The following is a 19,491-nucleotide window of genomic DNA, read 5'->3' as shown; positions in this document are numbered from 1 at the left end:
TTTTTCAATTTTTGGGCTGGGACCAATGGAAGAAACCGAAGGAGTGGGGCTTTCTGTGCACTTTTATAACCTCAGCTCCTAATGTCTGGTGTCAAGAGACGGCACTTATGGAGACATTGTCAAAGGAGGGTGCTGCTTTCCACTAGATTGGGAACCTCAGCAACACAAGGTGGTGCAACAAACAACTGGGAATATTTAGAGGCCACCCTGTGAAGAATCTATTGTCTTTTTATGCTCCCCTAGCTACACAGCACTGAAATGCCCTAAAATCCACCATTCTGCAGTATCACAGCCACAAGAAATGGACTATTATGTCCCAGTTCAAACGCAGAGATGGATCACAAAAGAGATGTTTGGGTTTATTTTTTTTCTATGCATGTAACAGCATTATGAAAGGTTTAATAAATATTTCATACCCTAACAATATCTATAAATGTTGGTTTCACTAGTAATTCAATTCACCGTAAACAGAACAGGAGTACTTGTGGCACCTTGGAGACTAACAAATTTATTTCAGCATAAGCTTTCGTGGGCTACAGCTCACTTCTTCAGATGCATCCGAAGAAGTGAGCTGTAGCCCATGAAAGCTTATGCTGAAATAAATTTGTTAGTCTCTAAGGTGCCACAAGTACTCCTGTTCTTTTTGCGGATACAGATTAACACGGCTGCTACTCTGAAACCTGTCAATTCACAGTGGCGCTTGAGGAAAACTTTGTAACTACATTTGACTGAGGAACAAATTCATAAAAAAAAATAAGTGAGTGCACATACATCTTTAAACTGTTCGCATGTGGATGCATCTAAAATCCATTGCAAGGAATTCTACGACAAAGTTGTCCAGCTGTACATTCAGCAGGGGCTGATGGCTGGCCTCTGCTCCAACAGCAGGAGCTGACTGCCCCCCAACTACCTGCTGCTTCGAGGCCCCCCAAGACCACTGCGTCAGAGACCTGCAAGGGGGTTCCCGGGACCACCACTCCGGGACTGCCCACGGGACCTCTGCTGCTCTGGAAGCCCCCGGGGCCAACTGATCGGGCAGTCTTAGGATCAGCCACACCAGCTGCTGCAAAGTCACAGAGGTCTCAGAAAGCCACAGAATCTGTGACTCTTGTGATCTCCGTGACAGACTTGCAACCTTAGGTATGTGTGCTTACAGCACTCTAACCAAGTTTAAAATTGCATTGATAGCAGGCTGCGATATCACAAACAAGAGCATACAAACATCTGTTAGAGAACAGGTAGGCAGTCTATATAATCATGTTGTGTTTCACTTTGATAACTAGGTGAGCACTGTCAGTCTTACATCACTTCAGTAAGAAACACGTCAGCATTGTGGGCCAGCCAGTATACTAGCCAACAACTAGGCTTATTCACCTCTTGCTCTTCATCTCCTTCCTGGATTTTGAGACTTAACTCCTATCTAACCCTGCAACCAAACTGTTTGAGAACAAATCCAATATCAACAACGGACTCAGAGGGATATTTATCTATCCCTTCAAGCTCTTTGGTTCTATCTTTATTCTTGCCTTTAAAAAGATAGATGGAAAAGTAGATTAAAATTGGCTTTCAAAGTCTTCTGGAGTTGCACCACACTCAAATTGTAATTACCTCCTTATTTTACAGATCATTTTTGAAACCATTACCTTTGTTCACAACAATCTTAAAAGTAATTTCTGCCACAGTATTCTTGCTGGATGCCCAAGAATAGATAACCCAGTATGTTAGGCAAATGCATCTTTTTTGTTGGCTTTGTATTGTAATTCGATGCCTTCAACTTGCATTTTATAACTAAGTAGTTTACCCTTTAAAACAGCATTGGAAACATCACAATAAGCATTGAGAGAGATGTGGGGAAGCAAGAAGAGTTCCTCTTTTATAGTATCATTCCTTCAAACCAGTTACCTGCATGTTTAGTTATGTTTTCTGATACACTGTCCTATCATTTTAGCTGAGACTACCAGAGCAATGAAAGTAATATAAACAGAAATGACTGCTTTCGGTTATAATTGTACTTCATAAGGCTTTTTCCAAAATGTCTTGGAAACCCACACTTCCTCTTTGTGAGGTCAGAGACTGGAATAGTCTAACCATCTCAGGTAATCTATAAAGCCATAAGCACTAAAATCTTTAATTAAAGCAAGATTTAACATAAACAGGAAGCTGATGAGATACTGTATTAATTCTATTCTTGTATATCTACTGGTTCCTGTGCACACCTCAAGGCATAGAGGTAGTAAACATTTGATGTTGGGGTCAGGATGCATCCTCCTCATAAAGGCATCTCAAAATTATCACTTATCCTATGTTTAAGAGAGGGACAAGTCACTTTCATGCCAATAATACTCTGAGTGGCCTTTCAAATATTTTTACACTGTTCTCATTAGAAACTGCAGAAAAACTATTTCATAGCAATTTTAACCACTTGCACTCTATTCACATTGTTTTAAATGTTTTTCTAAATGGTTAGGCAGAACAACAATGGTTTGGGCCCAATGTCATTCTACTCTCGTATTCACATTGTAACAAAAAGGAATATGTATTTTCATCTCATTCTACAAAAATTTACTAAAAGACCCTAGGTTTATGGAAAATATTCCTCTACAGAGAGGACATAGATGTGAATACAGATATTAAAGTCTAGGTCCTCATAAGAGACTCTGTGATAGCCTGCAGTGAACATCAGTTTTTACTTTATCTTCTTAAAGCATACTCCTTAGCTCAGCCTTCTGCATATTTTACTGAAAACTAAAATGATTGTCACTCTGGTTTTAAGAGTGAAAAGCCAAGATTAAGCAATCAGCACTTACTGTTCACCATCCTGTGGTTTTAAAATTAAGTCCACCATTATTATAGTTTACAGATTACATGTAGTGGACACCAAATTCAAATTGTCACATGCAAACATTCAGACACACAAAGCTATCTGAGGAACACTAGTCTTTTTGACATTCGGATGAGTGCACTAGAAACATTGCAGAATTAGTGCACTCCACGCACTAAGTTTAAACAAGCACAATACTCTTAACTGAAAGTATACAACGAAGCAAAAAAAATGCATTGAAAAATTAGTGGACTGCTATTTGTACAGTATCCAATTGGCTTTTTCCATAGCCACAACAACTTTTTGGTCATGTAGAACACAAACTATGATGTGATCTGGAGTCCATTACTTAATCACTACCAAGTCACTTACACAGACTGGGAGCATATCCACACACAGGAATTTTTAACTGCACTTGGACATTACCAAACACCACTCCTCCATTCCCTCCCCCTCCAAATAACCAGTACAGAGTGCTGTTGCCCTGTTTGTTGACTGTTCTCCACACTGAGTTTACTACCTGTCTTAACAATATGCAATCAATTACTCCCAATATTGTTTTGTCAAAAAAATAAATGTTGAAAGCAGCAGGCTCTCCCCACAAAGCCAGATCAGGGGAAATCAGTGAGAAGCAGTGCTTGACACTCAACCATGTCTGCCAATTCTTGTGTAGATCCAGCCTACAGTCCAACTGACCAGGGCCTGAGAAATTCACTCACCAGTGGGAAACTTAAGGCATTGATTTCTGAAGAACTGAAGCTCTCATTTTGAGAAAGTCAGTTCCTAGCCATGATGGCTGTGCAATGTTGTCTTTCTGAGTCAGCAGACATTTCCAGGGCTTCTGCTGATGCTTATATAGCTTTGCCAAGCTGAAGCTGAGTAACATTAATAAGAGCGACAGTATGGCAGCTGCCCACAATGTTCTGAAGTGTAACTGTGAGACCCACCAACAACCACGTCAGTTTCATGCAACTGCTGTTTGGAAAAAAAAAGTAAGAGACCCAGGCACTGGATCTAAGCAAACTTGAGAAGGACTCAAAATAAAACCCACAGCTGAGGCTTGGGGATGAATAGAAGATAGAGATAAACAGAATATCTAAACTGTACAACACTTACTAGCCAAAGACAAAAGATGAATCCTTTAAACAGGTTCTACAGACAGCATCCTCCTTAACAACTGAGACTGGTAAAGGCCTAGGCTTGTCACCAAGACAGATATAACTTAGATAATTTTTTTCACATCTTAGCTCATAAAGCCGAGCTTGCAAATCCTCCCACCTTTATCTTTCTTGTTTACCTCTGGCTAGTAGAATTAGGGTATGTCTACAATGCAAATGAAGGTATGACTATAGTACAGGTAGCATACCCATATTAACTTTAATCTAGCTAGCATGGGTAACAATGGCAATGTAGACATGGTGGGCTTCAGCACAGGCTAGCAACCAGAGTATGTACCCAGGCTCCCTAGGGGACTTGCACTCTGGTTGCTACTTCATACTGAAGTCTGTGCCACCTCAGCTACACTGCTATTGTTACCAGTGCTACATCATGCCTTTACTTTGCAGTACAGATATACTCTTAGGAGCAGAGGCTTATTTGTTCAGCATTCCTTTCATCAGTGAGGCTTCCCTTTAATTGGAAACAAAGAACAAAAGAAATAATTTAAAATACTGTTAAAAATGGCTTTAATTTATTTCAAACACTAAACAGATACAGTAAATCCCCAATTTTCCTGCTACAAGACAAACACTCACTATAAAAGACTAGTAATGTCACCTATTTGTATTATGTGAATATTACCGATTACACCTCATCTTATAAACAGTAACTGTACAAAGGACTAGAAAAATTCAATACTGTTTCTCTCAGTCTAATGTCCTTATCTCACAGTCAAAACCACCCTATTTTTGTGCAGCTCATACTGTCAGAATGCAAAAGCCTGAACAGCTCTCTCCTGCTAAGGATGGAGAACTATACCAGGGGAATAGATGTATAAAAACAGAATGAAACCAAGGGACTCAAGAGAAACACACACATCAATCAGGCTGTGGAAGAGCAAACTCCCACAGGATGCAGAGAAGCCCTATCTATCCACCTGGGACATTTAAAGGTCACCTGCAAAGAGGGGAAACACCACAACCTGTGCGTGTGCCCTTTCTGCTCCAGGCGGTGTAAGAGCAGCAGGAGAGGGCTGTCTCCTTGCTGCACCTCGCCCCCCATCCCCCACGAGTATTTTGCGTTACGAAGCCAGGTCAGCAGCCCGGAAAGGCTCCGGGAAAGCCGCGAAAGAAGGATTCCGCAACCGCGCGCGGTCGCTGAGCAGCGCAGAGCCGGAGTTCTTGGGCAGACGGTTTGAAGCGCTGGAGTTTGTTTCTTCACGCGACACCCAACCGACTCCGGCCACTAACGGTTTTCAGGGCAAGTCTCTGACCAGGCTGCAGCAGCCCCCGGGGCACGAGGCCGCCCCGAGCCTCCCTCCAGCACGGCAAGGCAGAGACGGGGCCACGGGCAGGGGTCTGCCCAGCTGCGGAGCACCCAGCGGGGAAGGGGTTTCACGCCCGCCCAGACGCGCTCACCACCCCGCCGCGCCGGGAAGGGTCCGCTCAAGCCCCCCCACGGTTCCTCCCCGGGCAGCGGGGGCGGAAGGCGCGTGGGATCCTCCCCCCAGCCCCGGCAGGGCGGCGGGCAGAGGCCCACGGCCAGGCCCGGCGGCGGGCGGCTCACCGGCGTGCTGGTCCCGGGGCCACAGGTAGTAGGTGGCGGGGATGACGATGAGCCCCACGAAGCTGGTGAGGAAGTAGAAGAAGGTGTTGCCGCTGTCATCGTACTGGAACTGCTGCCCCGCCATGGCCGCTCATCCACGCCGCCGGGGCTCACGCGGGCCGAGCCAGCATCCGGGATCTGGCGAGAACGCAGGCCGCCCCGCGAGCCGCACACAGCAAGACGTGTCACTATGCAGCCACCATAGCCGTTGTGACGTCACACGCCGCGCCTGGATTGGCCCATCCATTTCCCCCGCCCGCCGACAGGGGGCGGGTTGGGGGAGGGGACGTGCCTGGGACTGGAACCCTGAGCCCGCAGGGAGCGAGGGCAGCGTGCGCGTGCGCGTGGGGAGCGTGCCTGTAGCTGGGACCCGAAGGGCGCGTTGTTGTTTGGCTGAGGCCGGGTGTGGGGGAGGGTCTGTCTCTGGCCAGGCCCGGGGAGGAGGCTCGTGCCGGGCCGGGCCCAGAGCGGGGTCTGTGTTGGGCTGAGCGCCAGTGGCCGGGGCTGTGTCTGGCTAGGCTCGCTATGGGCCCAGGCCAGGCCACTGTGACTTACCAGCAAGCTGCTCTGCAGCCGCAGGTAGGGAGGCCAGCTAGTGGGTCAGGAGAAGCTCTTGCCCTGCCCTGGCTGTTCTTCTGCCCCCCACCAGCCGCCTTCCGTCCCCGGGCTGGATCGCGGTGTTTTGTTTGGGGGGAGGGGGGTATTGCTCATGATTTCTAGAATTAAACTCACTAACTTTTCCCTTTGTTAAAAATGTGTCGCCTCTCCAGTGAGAATGGAGCCATAAGGTGCCCTCTGTCAAAGCCCTTTGTTTCCCTATGCCTAGGGCCCTACCAGATTTCTTGGCCATGAAAAACACATCACAGACTGTGAAATCTATTCCCCCTGTGAAATGTGGTCTTTTGTGTGCTTTTACCCTACACTATACAGGTTTCACTACAATTGGGGGACCTGACCCAAAAGGGATGTTGAGGTATTGACACCCTCACTTCTGCGCTGCCTTCAGAGCTGGGTGGCCAGAAAGCAGCTGCTGTTGGCCAGTCACCCAGTGCTGAAGGCAGCGCCCTGCCAGCAGCAGCACAGAAGTAGGGGTGGCACTACTATACCGTGCCATCCTTCTGCGCTGCTGCTGGTGGTGGCTCTGCCTTCAGAGCTAGGCTCCCAGTAAGCAGCCGCTGCTTTCCAGCTGCCCAGCTCTGAAAGAAGTGCTGCCGCCAGCAGCAGCATAGAAGTAAGGGTAGCAGTACCTCAACCCTCACTACAATAACCTTGTGACACACCCCCCCAACAACACCTTTTTGGGTCATGACCCTGATAATTACATCATGAAATTTCAATTTTAAATAGCTGAAAGTATGATTTTTAAAATCCTATGACTGAGAAATTGACCAAAATGGACCTGAATTTGGTAGGGCCCTACCTATGCCCTTTGCAGAAAGTAGTGAGGTATTTTTGAATAAATAATAATAATTATATCTTTAAATCATATTTTCATTCAGAATTTTATAATAGCCCTGAGGTTTAACTCTGGAGAATGCTTTTCCAAACTGCAAAAATAGCTCTCTTTATTTGTGTCTAAATTTAAAATAGAGATTTCACAACGACGGCAATTTGTGACTGGAGTGCCCCCAGCCTTGTGTCCCTAGTTTCCATTTGCCTTTGAACATTTCCATAGGGATTGGAGCTAGATCACTCCCAGAGAAGATGGCAACTCTCTGCCTCGGAAACTGGAGACTATGGCTGCATCCACGCTGTACGCTCATTGGTGGTGGCGTGTTGGGTACGTGTAGCTACACACCAGAGCGAAAGGCTCTGTCGGGGAAAGCAGTGGGGAAGGGCTCCAACAGCAGGACACTATACTACTATTAAAATGGCAGTGTAGGCGGGAGACGCTACTTGAGTGTGTAGAGAGCCATGTAGGGTACATACCCTAAGGTTCTGCATGTCTTTACTTGCCTGAACAGTGCCTCACCATCTACACTTATTTATACCTCTGCTAGGGGGATATGCAGTGTCTATACTCTACACACCACTGTAAGAACTGTGCAGTGTAGGTATACTGTGTGGGATGCAGGAGGAATGTGGGAAGCAGGAGGAAGACTGAGAATGTAAGGAAGTATATGGAAAGGCAAAGGGAGATGGGATGGGAAATAGAGACAGGTGAGGAATGGGAGACCAGAAGGGCACAGAGAGTAAATGTAAGAAGGACAGGAGATTGAATGAAACAAGGAAGAGATGGGGAGGGGTAAATAGCTCTCTGAGCTGTTGGTAAAGGCTCACGTTTGTGTGTGTATTTTCAGGTAAAAAATTCAATGTTAAATGATCATGCTCAAATTGAGGCTGGGAGGCTTCCCCTAAAGGGTTGAAGTTGGACATAATATAAAAGGGGTTGGTGCTGTCATAATATTTAAGCCAATCTTATGATTATATGCTGTTTGACTCATTTTTAGATGTTTAGAATTGATGACACTGCTCATTCACACATGACTAACATAGAAGATTCCTCAAGAACAAACTACTCCACCCAGCTCCACTAGTAAGGACATGTGTCACTGCACTGCTGCTGAAGTGCCATAAAAAGCAGCCATTGTGATATCTCCCAGGATTGGCCTGTGTCCCATTTACACAGGAGTAGTGATGACATCACAAATTAGGGATGACAGGAGGCGTAATGTCGTAAGGGGAGGGATTTATCATTTCATTTTAGCAGCAGGAAAGGAGTGACATCACAATAGAAGCTACTGAGTTCACAGCATGAGGGAGAATCTTGATATGGCATGATATCCCAGAAACAAAGGGTTGGAAGGTGTTGTGGAACGTCACAGCAGCAGTGAGAGGCAGTTCAGAGAAGGAAGAAAGTCTCAGCTCAGTTGCTCCAGGGCTGGGTTCTCACGCTGCAGCTTAACAATGATGGTTTTTACTTTTCCTGTGATTCTTTGTAATCATCCCCACCTATTCTGCAAAATTTTGCATTTAGATTTTGTAAACCTTTGAAACATTCCTTTCCATCCCTTCTCTTTCCTGGCCTTCTTCCCAAGCTACTGGTACGCCAGGCTTTTGTGACTGGTATTCCTCTCTCCAAACCCTACCCAGTGTTGACAATTCTCACAATAATTAGTGTTGAATGAATACATGAGAATCTCAGCTTTCATTTGAAGGGGAAGAAATACCTTTGTATCCCTCACAGTTGTGGAGAAAAGGCTGACAATGTTACCCTAATGGAAAAGGCTCAGAAATCATAAGGGGAGGGGAAAGAACTCCAGATAATTTTTAAACTCTTTATTTTTAAGCCAGTCTCATGATTTTTAAGCCCAACTTGTGATTTTTGAACATTGGTTGTTGACAATACTGCTTGTCAAGTATCAGAGGGGTAGCTGTGTTAGTCTGGATCTGTAAAAGCAGCAGAACAGTGCTGGATCTGTAAAAGCAGCACCCACGAAAGCTCATGCTCCAATACGTCTATTAGTCTGTAAGGTGCCACGGGACTCAGTACTGCTTGTGTTATATAGGAGCGGCATTGTGGGCTAGTGGATAAAGCTTAGGACTCTGGCGACCTGAGTCCTAGTCCCATCTTGGCCCCTGGGTGACCATGGGGAAGTCAGTTGCCTGCTCTGTGCTCAGTTTCCCCATCTGTAAAATAGGGATAATGATACTAATCACCTTTGTAAAGTGCTTTGAGATCTACTGATGAAAAGCAGTGTATGAGAACATTGGTGGTCACGGTGGTGCGGGGCAGGGGGGCAATTGAATGAGTTGGCAGTCAGGGAAGTTTCTAGGGCAGCTGCAGCTGGCATTATGTTCTTACTTTGTTGCTACCTCCGTTCTCCCTGCCAGTTTATTCTGATTGTGAAGCAGGAGAGCAACAGGTACCATCTTTGGCAGCAGGGAAGAGGAATTCTTGTTGTCCATGTGCAGCTCTGCTGGACACATGACACCACAGGGATGCATGTCACAGGGCTGTAAGATTTGTCCACTGAGATGCCCAGCACTTGCATACTGTTACTTTTAGTTGGACCCTCCACCCCCTTAAATACATTAGAGTTTTGACCAGTATCCAAGCTCTTCCTCATACATTAATAAAGAGTCTTGATATTGCTACCACAGTCCACCTGTGTGGCTGTATGCATTCATAACCAGCAGTAGAACTCATGCTTACCCTTGGCTGAGGACTGGTAGTGGGAAAGCAAAAGAGCCAATACTGGCCTCTTCTCCCAGTTGCTTCCTGTCTGAAGACCAGTTAGAGCAGGGTGGGCAAACTTTTTGGCCTGAGGGCCACATCTGGGTATGGAAATTGTAGGGCGGGCCATGAATGCTCACGAAAGTGGGGGTGGGGATGTGTGAGGGCTCTGGTTGGGGGTTTGGGCTCGGGTGGGGCTGGGGATGAGGGGTTTGGGGTGCAGGAGGGTGCTCCAGACTGGGACTGAGGGGTTCAGAGGGCAGGAGAGGGATCAGGGCTGGAGCAGGGGGATGGGGCGTGGGAGGAGTTCAGGGGTGTAGGCTCTGGGCAGCACTTATCTCAAGCAGCTCCCGGAAGCAGTGGCATGTCCAGCCTCCAGCTCCTATGTGAAGGCACGGAGCTAGCCAGGTGGCTCTGCGTGCTGCCCCATCCACAGCCGCCACTCCTGCAGCTCCCATTGGCCATGGTTCCCGGCCAATGGGAGCTGCAGCCAGCACTTGCAGTGGGGGCAGCATGCGGAGCCCCCTGGCTGCCCCTATGCGTAGGAGCCTGAGGGAAGACATGCCGCTGCTTCCGGGAGTCAAAGCACATGTGGAGCAAGCCCCTATCCCCGCTCCCCAGTGGGAGCTCGAGAGCTGGATTAAAAAGGCTCTGATGGGCCGGATAGTTTGCCCACCCCTGAGTTAGAGTGAAGGAGAAAACAGCCTAGCTGCCTGCAGAAAAGGCACCATCTTGGTCCCTAGGAGGGAAGAGGAGATGTTACAGGAGAACAAAGGAAACCCCCACTGGATAGCCATGTCTATACTAGAGAAGTTTGGTGTGCTTACCACTCTTTGGTCTCAGCATGCCTTTAAGACCCTTTTCACCGACACACAAAATGCTCCTCCCCATGCCATACAGGCAGTCACTCCACCAGTAATAACTATGTGGTCCTCCACCAAAGCAGTGCATTTGAGAGTGTGGATTGCTGTTGTAATTGTTCTAATGGTGCAAATAGTCCTCCCACTACAATTCCACGGTGAACTGGTCACTTATCAAGTGGCCAGTCTGGTTTCCTTTTTGCACTCCTCTGCAGAGGGATCACGTTGGCCAAAAGCCATTTACCTACACAAATAGTGGTGCACGCACACACACATGCTCATTTGAACACTGTTTTCACACGGATCAACGTCTACTGCAATCCAGTTGCTTCACCAGCATGTCTCAGAAGACACTGTCCTAGAAACTGCCTGCCAGCAGGCTCGAGGCCAATGTGTGGGCCCTGGTATTTATCTTGGGAAAGAAGAAGCAGCAGGGCCTGCTGAGCTCAGTCACATGCAGTACCTTGGTGCATGACCAGGTGACTGTGTGGCGGAGATGGGTGTCAGCAGAAGTGGTAATCAGTGTCATGGAAAGATAAAGGAACTGTATATTAAGGTCCAGTATATTAAGCCATTGGACTATTGGTCAAGCTCTGAGATCAAAATGTGCCCATTTAATGAACAGCTGGATCAGATTCTCAGGACTTGCCCTTCCACCCAGCCTGCTGTGTTACTAAATAGTATGGAGCACCTAGTAGTTTAATTATGATGGGTGTGGAGTAGGAGAAAAATAATAGCTCAGTGGCCAGAGGGATGAGGAACCAGACCTGGAGACGCCCAACAGAGTGATACGGTCTCAGGATCTCTTTGGGGAGAACCCAAAATCTTATCATGGCAACAGAGATGGTAGTTGAACTGGTTCAACAGGAGGAGTAATCTATATAAGATGACTCCAGGAATGTCACTCTGCGTGTCACTCAAGCCTAAACTGTCCGTTGAGTCACCATGAAGCAATGGAAACAGCTACAAGCATAGTTGAGAGCTCTTTTTGTTCAGAATATCACCAAGTTGAATCATCATTGGGTTTTGTGGCCTGTTCCCATCCAATTTCTTAACCATTTTGACTTTGCAAATTACACCTGTGTGATGTAAGGCATGTCTCTATGTCATGTCAAGAGTCCTAGCCCAGTGGTTCTCAACTTTTCCAGACTACTGTAATTATAGGAGTCTGATGTGTCTTGCATACCTCCAAATTTCACCTCACTTAAAAACAACTTGCTTACAAAATCAGACAAAAATACAAAAGTGTCACAGCACACTAATACTGAAAAATTGCTTACTTTCTCATTTTTATAAAATAAATCAATTGGAATATAAATATTGTACTTACATTTCTGGGTATAGAGCAGTATAAACAAGTTGTATGACATTTTAGTTTGTATTGACTTTACTAGTGTCTTTTACGTAGCCTGTTGTAAAACTAGGCAAATATCTAGATGAGTTGATGTACCCCCTGGAAGACCTCTGCATATCCCCAGGGGACACATACCCCTGGTTGAGAACCACTGTCCTAGACCACTGTAATAAGAGGTAATGAAACACTGTCTTTACAGCTAATTTTCATGTACCAGTTTCATTGGTTGTATGAGGGAAACAGCACAGATGCTGAATAACTTGGCCCAATTGTCAAACACTCAGATCTCCCAGCACAATCCTCCCTAGGCACAGACCAACACAACCACCCAAACAAAAACAAAACCAGCATACATAATAGTCCCAACCTCACACAGCTGCTCACCACAGCACATACCCCTCATTTGCCACCTTCGCAAATCAACATAATTCTCCCAACACAACCCACACACAAATCAACACAGCTAGTACACACAAGAACCCCAAACATCACTCTAAAGCCTACAATGTCTGTTGAGCCAGTGTGAAGTGATGGAAATAGCTACAAGCATGGTTGCGGGTTCTTTTTATTTACAATACTGTATCACCAGGTTCAATCATCACTAGGATTCATGGTCTGTTACTGTCCAATTTTAAGTTCTCAGCCATTTTCAGCTTTTTTGCACATGACCTTTCAAATTACACCTGTGCAACAGCACAGGCTACTAATCATGAGAGAAGGAACACCTGTACAGTGACACAGAGTGGGTACATAAATACAAGGTGTATGTAAAATGACGGGTGTGAGTGGGTTTTGCTGGCTCAGGAGTTGCGGGAAGAGGTTACAAATGGTGGGATGGAAATGACAATCTAACAGGTACCCCTATTATTGAGAGGATACACTGTGACACTTCTTGAGGCACCCAGGGCTGTGAGACACCCTGTTACCACCTTCTTCCAGCATGAGGGAGTCTTGCCTGTGCCAGCTGGTTGTTAGCTTCCTAACGCAACCACCCTGTCAGCCACTCAAGCACTCTCTTCTGGACTATTCAGACCTGCCAACTGATAATACATGCACCCCCATCCCCAAGTCCCTTCAAAGTGTCCCCCTGTGGTATCTAGCCCCTGATTCCTGGATACCCACAGAAATCCCAGATACTCCATTCCCAAAGGAATACTGTACTGCAGTTTACCTGTTTTCCTTTAGCCCATGGCTCCTTTGTCACATACAGCATTTGAGGTTGAGTATAGTTAAACAAAAGGATATTTATTTTAAGAAAGAATAGACATTCAAATAGACACAAGCGTGAGTGTTAGAAGCAACCAGTTATACAAAACAAAATCATAAAATGAAAACTAGAGCCTACAGTTATTAATAGTTAGCTTTCCTATCTAATAAAGTAAATTATCACCCCAAAGTTAAGTCTTTTGCAGTTTGCTAGCCCCAAGGGGTCTTTCTCCAGCCTGTGGTATACTGAATCAGTCTTTTGTCTGTATTCACAGGCAGGATGATCCCCTCAATGTCATCGTTCCTTTTTGCTGCCAAGTGGTTTTGATGTTTATAGTTTGTCTTTGATGGTTTTCCATTGACTTTTCTGGGTTGGTGCAAAGGTAGACAACTGAGCAATACATTACATAATCCGCTAGCCAGAGAGGGATGACAGCTCCCTCCATCTTGAATGAGCCATCATCAAAACATATGATTCCTTGGTGACCCACTTTCACTCTAAGAGCGTAGGGGCATAATTTTCCATATAGTTACATTATTCCATAAATATTACCTGTATACACATCTCACAATGATTATGAGTATCCATAAGTTACAAGCTTTCAGTAGGGGTCTCACATGCTACCCTTTATGGATAAATACCATAAAGTGATGTATTAGGTGTAGTGAGTTTGCCAGGTCTGTGACAGGAATTGTTTGTAAAGAACAGTAACAGCCCCTTTGCCAGTTGGCACCAATGGGCCTCTGTGTCACACACACTCAGCTTTTATGCCACTACGTTTAACTTCTGTGAGCTAATGACCACCTTCAAAAATAACTACAAGAAAGTGCTACAGAATCTTGCAACAGCCGGAGTATTCAAGGGTTGTAAATGACCAGCAGATGGCAATAAAACAATATAAAATTTAAAGCTTTCAATCTCGTGCCACTGCTAAATAAGTTAAATGATAGGAAGATGATGGATTTCAAACAATTGGACAGCTCTATAATGATTCTAGTTTCAAAAACCTAGTAATACGTCATATAAACCTATTGAATCTGGGTTAATGTACCTACTATACCTGGGTTAGTGGAAGTGCACTGTATAAAAAGGAAAAACTTTAACATTCATTTTATATTTAGGTAAGGAGAAAAGAAGAAACCCCAACAGATTTGTGTGACATGTTTATTATTGAAATGGAAATTACTGATAGAATAGTTCTTTGTAGGAGCTTCAGGAGCACCTGTAACCAGTGATACACTACAGCTAGTAGAAGGACTGTAGAGACAATACAGTATATATATATGCAGGGATCTGCCTCAGGCAATCAGTGATTTTCAGTGGCAATGCAAAATATGGTCTTTGTTCTGCACCTTCATCAGGACTCAGTGGCATCTGTATTATGCAGACAGCAGTACATAAGAGCCTTTGTATTTGGTCTATTTTAGAAATGCCTCTGAGTGTCTAGTGACATGGGATGATCAATAAAAAGAAGTCTTGGTCATCAAGCATTCCATGGGATTAAGAAAAACACGTTTATGAAGGTAAAAGTACTGTCCCATAGGGGTTATGTGTCTCAGACCAGTTCCGGTTGGACAGGTGTTCACATCACTAAGAACATCACCATATTGACACCATTGCTGGCATTCTTAGCAAAGAAGCCATGGATTAAATGGTGATCAAGACTGAACTAGAGTTGTGCCCTCATTGGCCTGTCTCTCTAGAGTTTGCACAGGAGTACCACATTCATAGCATCACTCCCGCCTCCACCAGTACTCTGCAGATACCCCTGTGCTTTGGCTACACCTAGAGGTGAAGCCAATGTGGGAAGGAAAAGGGACTGGAGCTCTCCTTGGCACAGTTTCCTGCAGGCTGGTGACATTTCCATGGGTTGACAGGGTGATTCAGCCAGTCCTGCTGCCAGTGGGAGAGGGGGTAGCAAAACAGCACAATGGAAGTGGGGAAACAGAAATTCCATGACAGTCCCCATAGCCTGTAGAAACTCCTCAATTCAAATGTGTGGTTACATACAACAGGAAATTTGGGGTGTACCTAGGTAGAGAGATTGGCAAAGTCAAGAAAACAGCTGCTCTATGCAGCATGCTCCCTTACTAACCTGCTAGCAACTAATGTTGCACCTGCAGAGGGGGCAGTGGGGCACCCACAGTATGGGATCCAATGACAATAACGCTCCTGGTCTTGGGTGAACTATGCTGCCAGGAGGAAGGGAGAGACCTGGGAGGGGCCAACTAGGGTGACCAGATGAGAGGGAGAAAATATTGGGACACGGGGGGGTGGGCGCCAGCAAAGCAAAAAAAAGAGTGCTGCCGGTGGAGCAGTGACGGGGGGAAAAAAAAAAGCCGAGTGCTGCCGGCAGAGCAGTGAGGGGGGGTGGGGGGAAGGCCGAGTGCTGCTGGCGGAGCAGCGAGGGGGCGGGGGAAGGCCAAGTGCTGCCGGCAGAGCAGCAATAAATTAATTAATTAATTAAAAAAGCAAGTGCTACTGGCAGAACGAAATATCGGGACAAATTGCATCCGAACCAAAGATCGGGCGGGACGTGGGACAAAGACCTAAATATCAGGACAGTCCCGATTTTATCGGGACGTCTGGTCACCCTAAGGCCAACACACCTAACGATTGTTCTACAATCTGCAGCGTTTAGGGAAGGATGCTCTATATACTTTTCAATTTGCAAGGTAACTCCTATCCCTACCTCAGCACTGCCATGAACCACTCTTCCTGACGGAGAGAATCCCTCTAAATCTCCATACTGAAACTCAAGGGGCAAATTCATTGCAGGTGTAACTCCAGCAAAGTCCTCTGAGTTACATCAAGAATGAATCTGGTCTGAATTTGAGTACTTTCCCCCTTCCAGTGGTTTTTTTTCCTATGGGATGGGAGAATTTAATCCAGTGTTCCTTTAAGTGATATTTTTTTCATTGGCCTCAGCCCAAAGTGCTGGTAGTATCACATTCCCCTGGGAGTTTAGAATGATGTTTCTCTCTGCCTTTTTTTTTTTGGTCAACCAAGTGGGGTATTTCTCCAGCTTCATCAGACATTGGCGGGGGGAATTAACTCTCCCTCTCCCCTTTCCTTCTCACCCACAAAGAGAGCAGCTTCCCCAGAGAATGAGTTTAATACCCCAGTAAGGGTTGTGCACTTGAAGAGGTGGATTTGCTGAAGTGTTTAAAAAGAGTTGAAACAGAAAAGTAACATTGTAAACAACAACAGTAGAAGCTGGAGAGGCCACTGCTGCTTCTCTGGAAATTAACAAGTGTTGTGGTTAAATCCAGCAACTGAGACTCAAGCATATTATGAGGATAGGCACAACAAAGATGCAGTAAGTGGATTATCTGAAAAGCCTTTTTTCTCGGTTTCTCTTATTTCTTTAATTTAACAATTTTAAGCCATCGTTTTTAATCTGGTCTAAAATTATTAAATAGTATAATCTTTAAAAGTGGGCATTAAATTGTACGTTGCTGATAAATACTGGGGATTCAAAGTCCCTCTACCAATATCTGTTTTGATGATTGACCCTATGAATTGGGGAAGACATAACTGAGTCAGTCACTAAGATCCCTCTTGGTTAAAATATTTTCCAAGCAGATTATAAGGTTTAGAACTCAAATGGTCTTTGCACAGAGATTCACAAAATAACTTTTTTTTAAAAAAAGGTTATCACCCAATTCCTTTTACCTCCAATTTAGTATTAGAGGTATTGTTTACTCCACTGCTACACCAAAAGTGCTCAGGAATCATGATGTTATGGTCCACTCCACAGTATTGATCCAAAACACCACAGCTTAGAATTAGGTAACACTACAGTGTTTACAGACATTCCTCTGGTGGTTGTTTTTTAAACAAGTGTTCTCTCATGCATTTTATTTACTTCTCAATGGGCCCAATACTATAGTCCTTTAATCAGGCAAAACTGTCAGTGACATCAATGTCTGATTGATATCAGTGGGAGTTTTGCCTGAGAAAAGACTGTAGGACTGGGAACATTATGTCATTCATAAGAGCTTGCATTATGGATGTGGTTGTCAGAAGGGTTTTAACACGTTTTGTTAATGACTTACAGTTATATTAAAATTCTCTTACTTATCTATCCTCTCTATTTTTACTAACAGCACTCAATCTGCTTTATACACAAGGGGTAAAGACTTTGTGCCTGGATTTAAAGTTATTGCAGAGTCTGAAGAGGAATTGAGGGAAAATATTTATTTAAAAAACTAAATCAAACAAATATTAAAGTGGACTTGCAGCCAAAACAGTGACTGTAAAAATGGCATCTTCTTGCTCAGCAGATCTGCTCCCTGCACGTAGTCAGTCATTTCTGTGACAAAAATAAGTATTTACTCCCAAGCAGCAAAGTTATGAGAAAGTGGGTTGGATTTTTTTTAATAGAATGACTTTTCAGAGGAGAGCAACGTTTTAAATTCAGACATCAAGAGAGAAAGAAGCAGGAAAACTATTCCAGACCTTTTAACAGATCTCCTGACTCTTTGTCCCATACCACAATACAAACGTTCCCCTCTTTATGTCCTGGTGGGGAGGTCTTCTGTACTTCTCTCTGCCCACACTGAGTTCTCCCCCTTTCCTCCTGCCTATTTTTTGTTGAAGCTGGTGAGGAAATGGCACCACTCCTCCCCCAACATCTGACATATACTATGCCTGCAATTCCATTTCACCTTCACATGTTGCTCCACCAGACCTTTGGATCCCCTAAAGCTTTAGCAAATCTGCATTCACAATTTAGATAATATGAAACCCTCTTTTGTAAGACACTCCACTGGAGAGACAACAAGAGCTCTGAAACCGAGTTGATTTACCATGGCAGCAGTTCAGACTATTACACTCCCAGTGTAGGACCAGAGCAGTAGCAACAGGATTTATTAGTGAGGAGTCAAGATCTTTACAGAGTTAGAGACAGACTACAAAAAACAAAGCAGCAATGGTTTATAGCTATCTACATATAGAGACACCAGGGTCAGCAGTGAAATGCATACACAGGGTATCCGGAATAGGGCTGATGACCTTTAGTGCCAGAACATAATATTCTGTTCAGTGAACTAATGGAGCAGCTGCTCTAGTTCAGCCCATAGATGATAAAAAACTTGAGCAAATTGTATATATTCCATCCAGCAGGGGGGGTGGTACACAAACCCAGGTAGTTCATTACAAGCCAGCTGACAGCTCCAGACAATAATTATTACTATACTCTCCGCCTTTGTGCAGTGGCCATATTTTGATTCAAGCCACTTCAGTGAACAAAATACAGCTTTGGCCCAATCCTGCAGTCCTGCTACATGCAAAACTTTCATTCAACTTAGTGGGAGTTACGTAGGCTGAACCATTTCTACATTCTGTGGGACAGTATTTTAAAGCTATTCCCCTCCCTTTCACCCAATTTGAAAGTGCTTTCTTTTTTTAAATCCCCAAATGACTCAAATATATAATTGTGAGATTCTATATTTATTTTTGTTTGACTTCCAGATCAGATATGCTCAGTTTACAAGTAAGCAGATGTTTTTTCCTAACTGCCAGTCCTGCAAACTCCTCCTGGCATTCTGAAAGTCAAGCTGTGTTCTCCTTGACTCATGGATCAGCATCAGTTTATTCTGTAGGCCAAATTCTGAGGCTGTACAGGTAGCTGAGGGCACAGTTTGATCCTATAGAATCTTTATGATTACTCATCACAGAGTCACACTACACTTTGTAATGTATTTCTGCAACCACAGCCTTTTAAAACATGGACCATCATGGAGAATCACCACTCAGAAGAGGTGAGACCATCTGATGCAAACATTTATACAATGGCATTATAATACTTTCAGTATTATTCTTTAAGCCATTCCTTATGCAGCCTGGCACTGGTTTGCCTTTTTTAACCACCACTGCATAGTGAGCAGAGACCTGCATAGATAGGGTGACCAGATGTCCTGTTTTTAAAGGGACAGTCCCATTTTGGGGGGACTTTTTCTTATATAGGCACCTATTACCCCCCACCCCTCTGTTCCCATTTTTTCACAGTTGCTATCTGGTAACCCTATGCATAGAGATTTCAACAATGATGCTCAGGTCTTTCTCCTGAGTGGCTACAGTTACTCTGAGTAGTTGAAATTACTCCTTCAACTGTGTAATGATGTGCATGTGACAACACGGAGGGCTGGTCTACACTGGGGGGGGTATCGATCTAAGATACGCAACTTCAGCTATGTGAATAGCGTAGCTGAAGTCGAAGTATCTTAGATCAATTTACCTCAGGTCCTCATGGCGCGGGATCGATGTCTGCGGCTCCCCCTGTCGACTCCGCTACCACCGCTCGCG

At 44.8% G+C, this 19,491-nt stretch overlaps 1 protein-coding gene and 1 long non-coding RNA gene across 2 annotated transcripts in view; one reads left to right on the top strand and one right to left on the bottom strand.

The window, feature by feature from the left end:
* The window catches only part of SEC63 (SEC63 homolog, protein translocation regulator), a 108,532-nt gene extending 102,726 nt beyond the window's left edge, over nt 1-5,806 (bottom strand). The window contains exon 1 of the mRNA XM_039530266.1: nt 5,546-5,806. Coding sequence (XP_039386200.1) covers nt 5,546-5,669 — 124 coding nt within the window. The 5' untranslated portion in view covers nt 5,670-5,806. The remainder of the gene's footprint in view (nt 1-5,545) is intronic.
* Nucleotides 5,807-5,809: 3 nt separating this feature from the next.
* LOC120400925 lies at nt 5,810-8,887 on the top strand. The gene is made up of 3 exons (XR_005596160.1): nt 5,810-6,163; nt 7,260-7,364; nt 8,035-8,887. It is a non-coding gene; the product is annotated as an uncharacterized LOC120400925 (long non-coding RNA).
* The last annotated feature ends 10,604 nt before the right edge of the window (nt 8,888-19,491 follow it).

This window comes from Mauremys reevesii, linkage group 3 (assembly GCF_016161935.1).
Source record: "Mauremys reevesii isolate NIE-2019 linkage group 3, ASM1616193v1, whole genome shotgun sequence".
NCBI classification, from domain to species: Eukaryota; Metazoa; Chordata; order Testudines; family Geoemydidae; genus Mauremys; species Mauremys reevesii.
The sequence above is the reverse complement of the archived record's forward strand: the minus strand, read 5'-3'. Positions and strand labels throughout refer to the sequence as shown.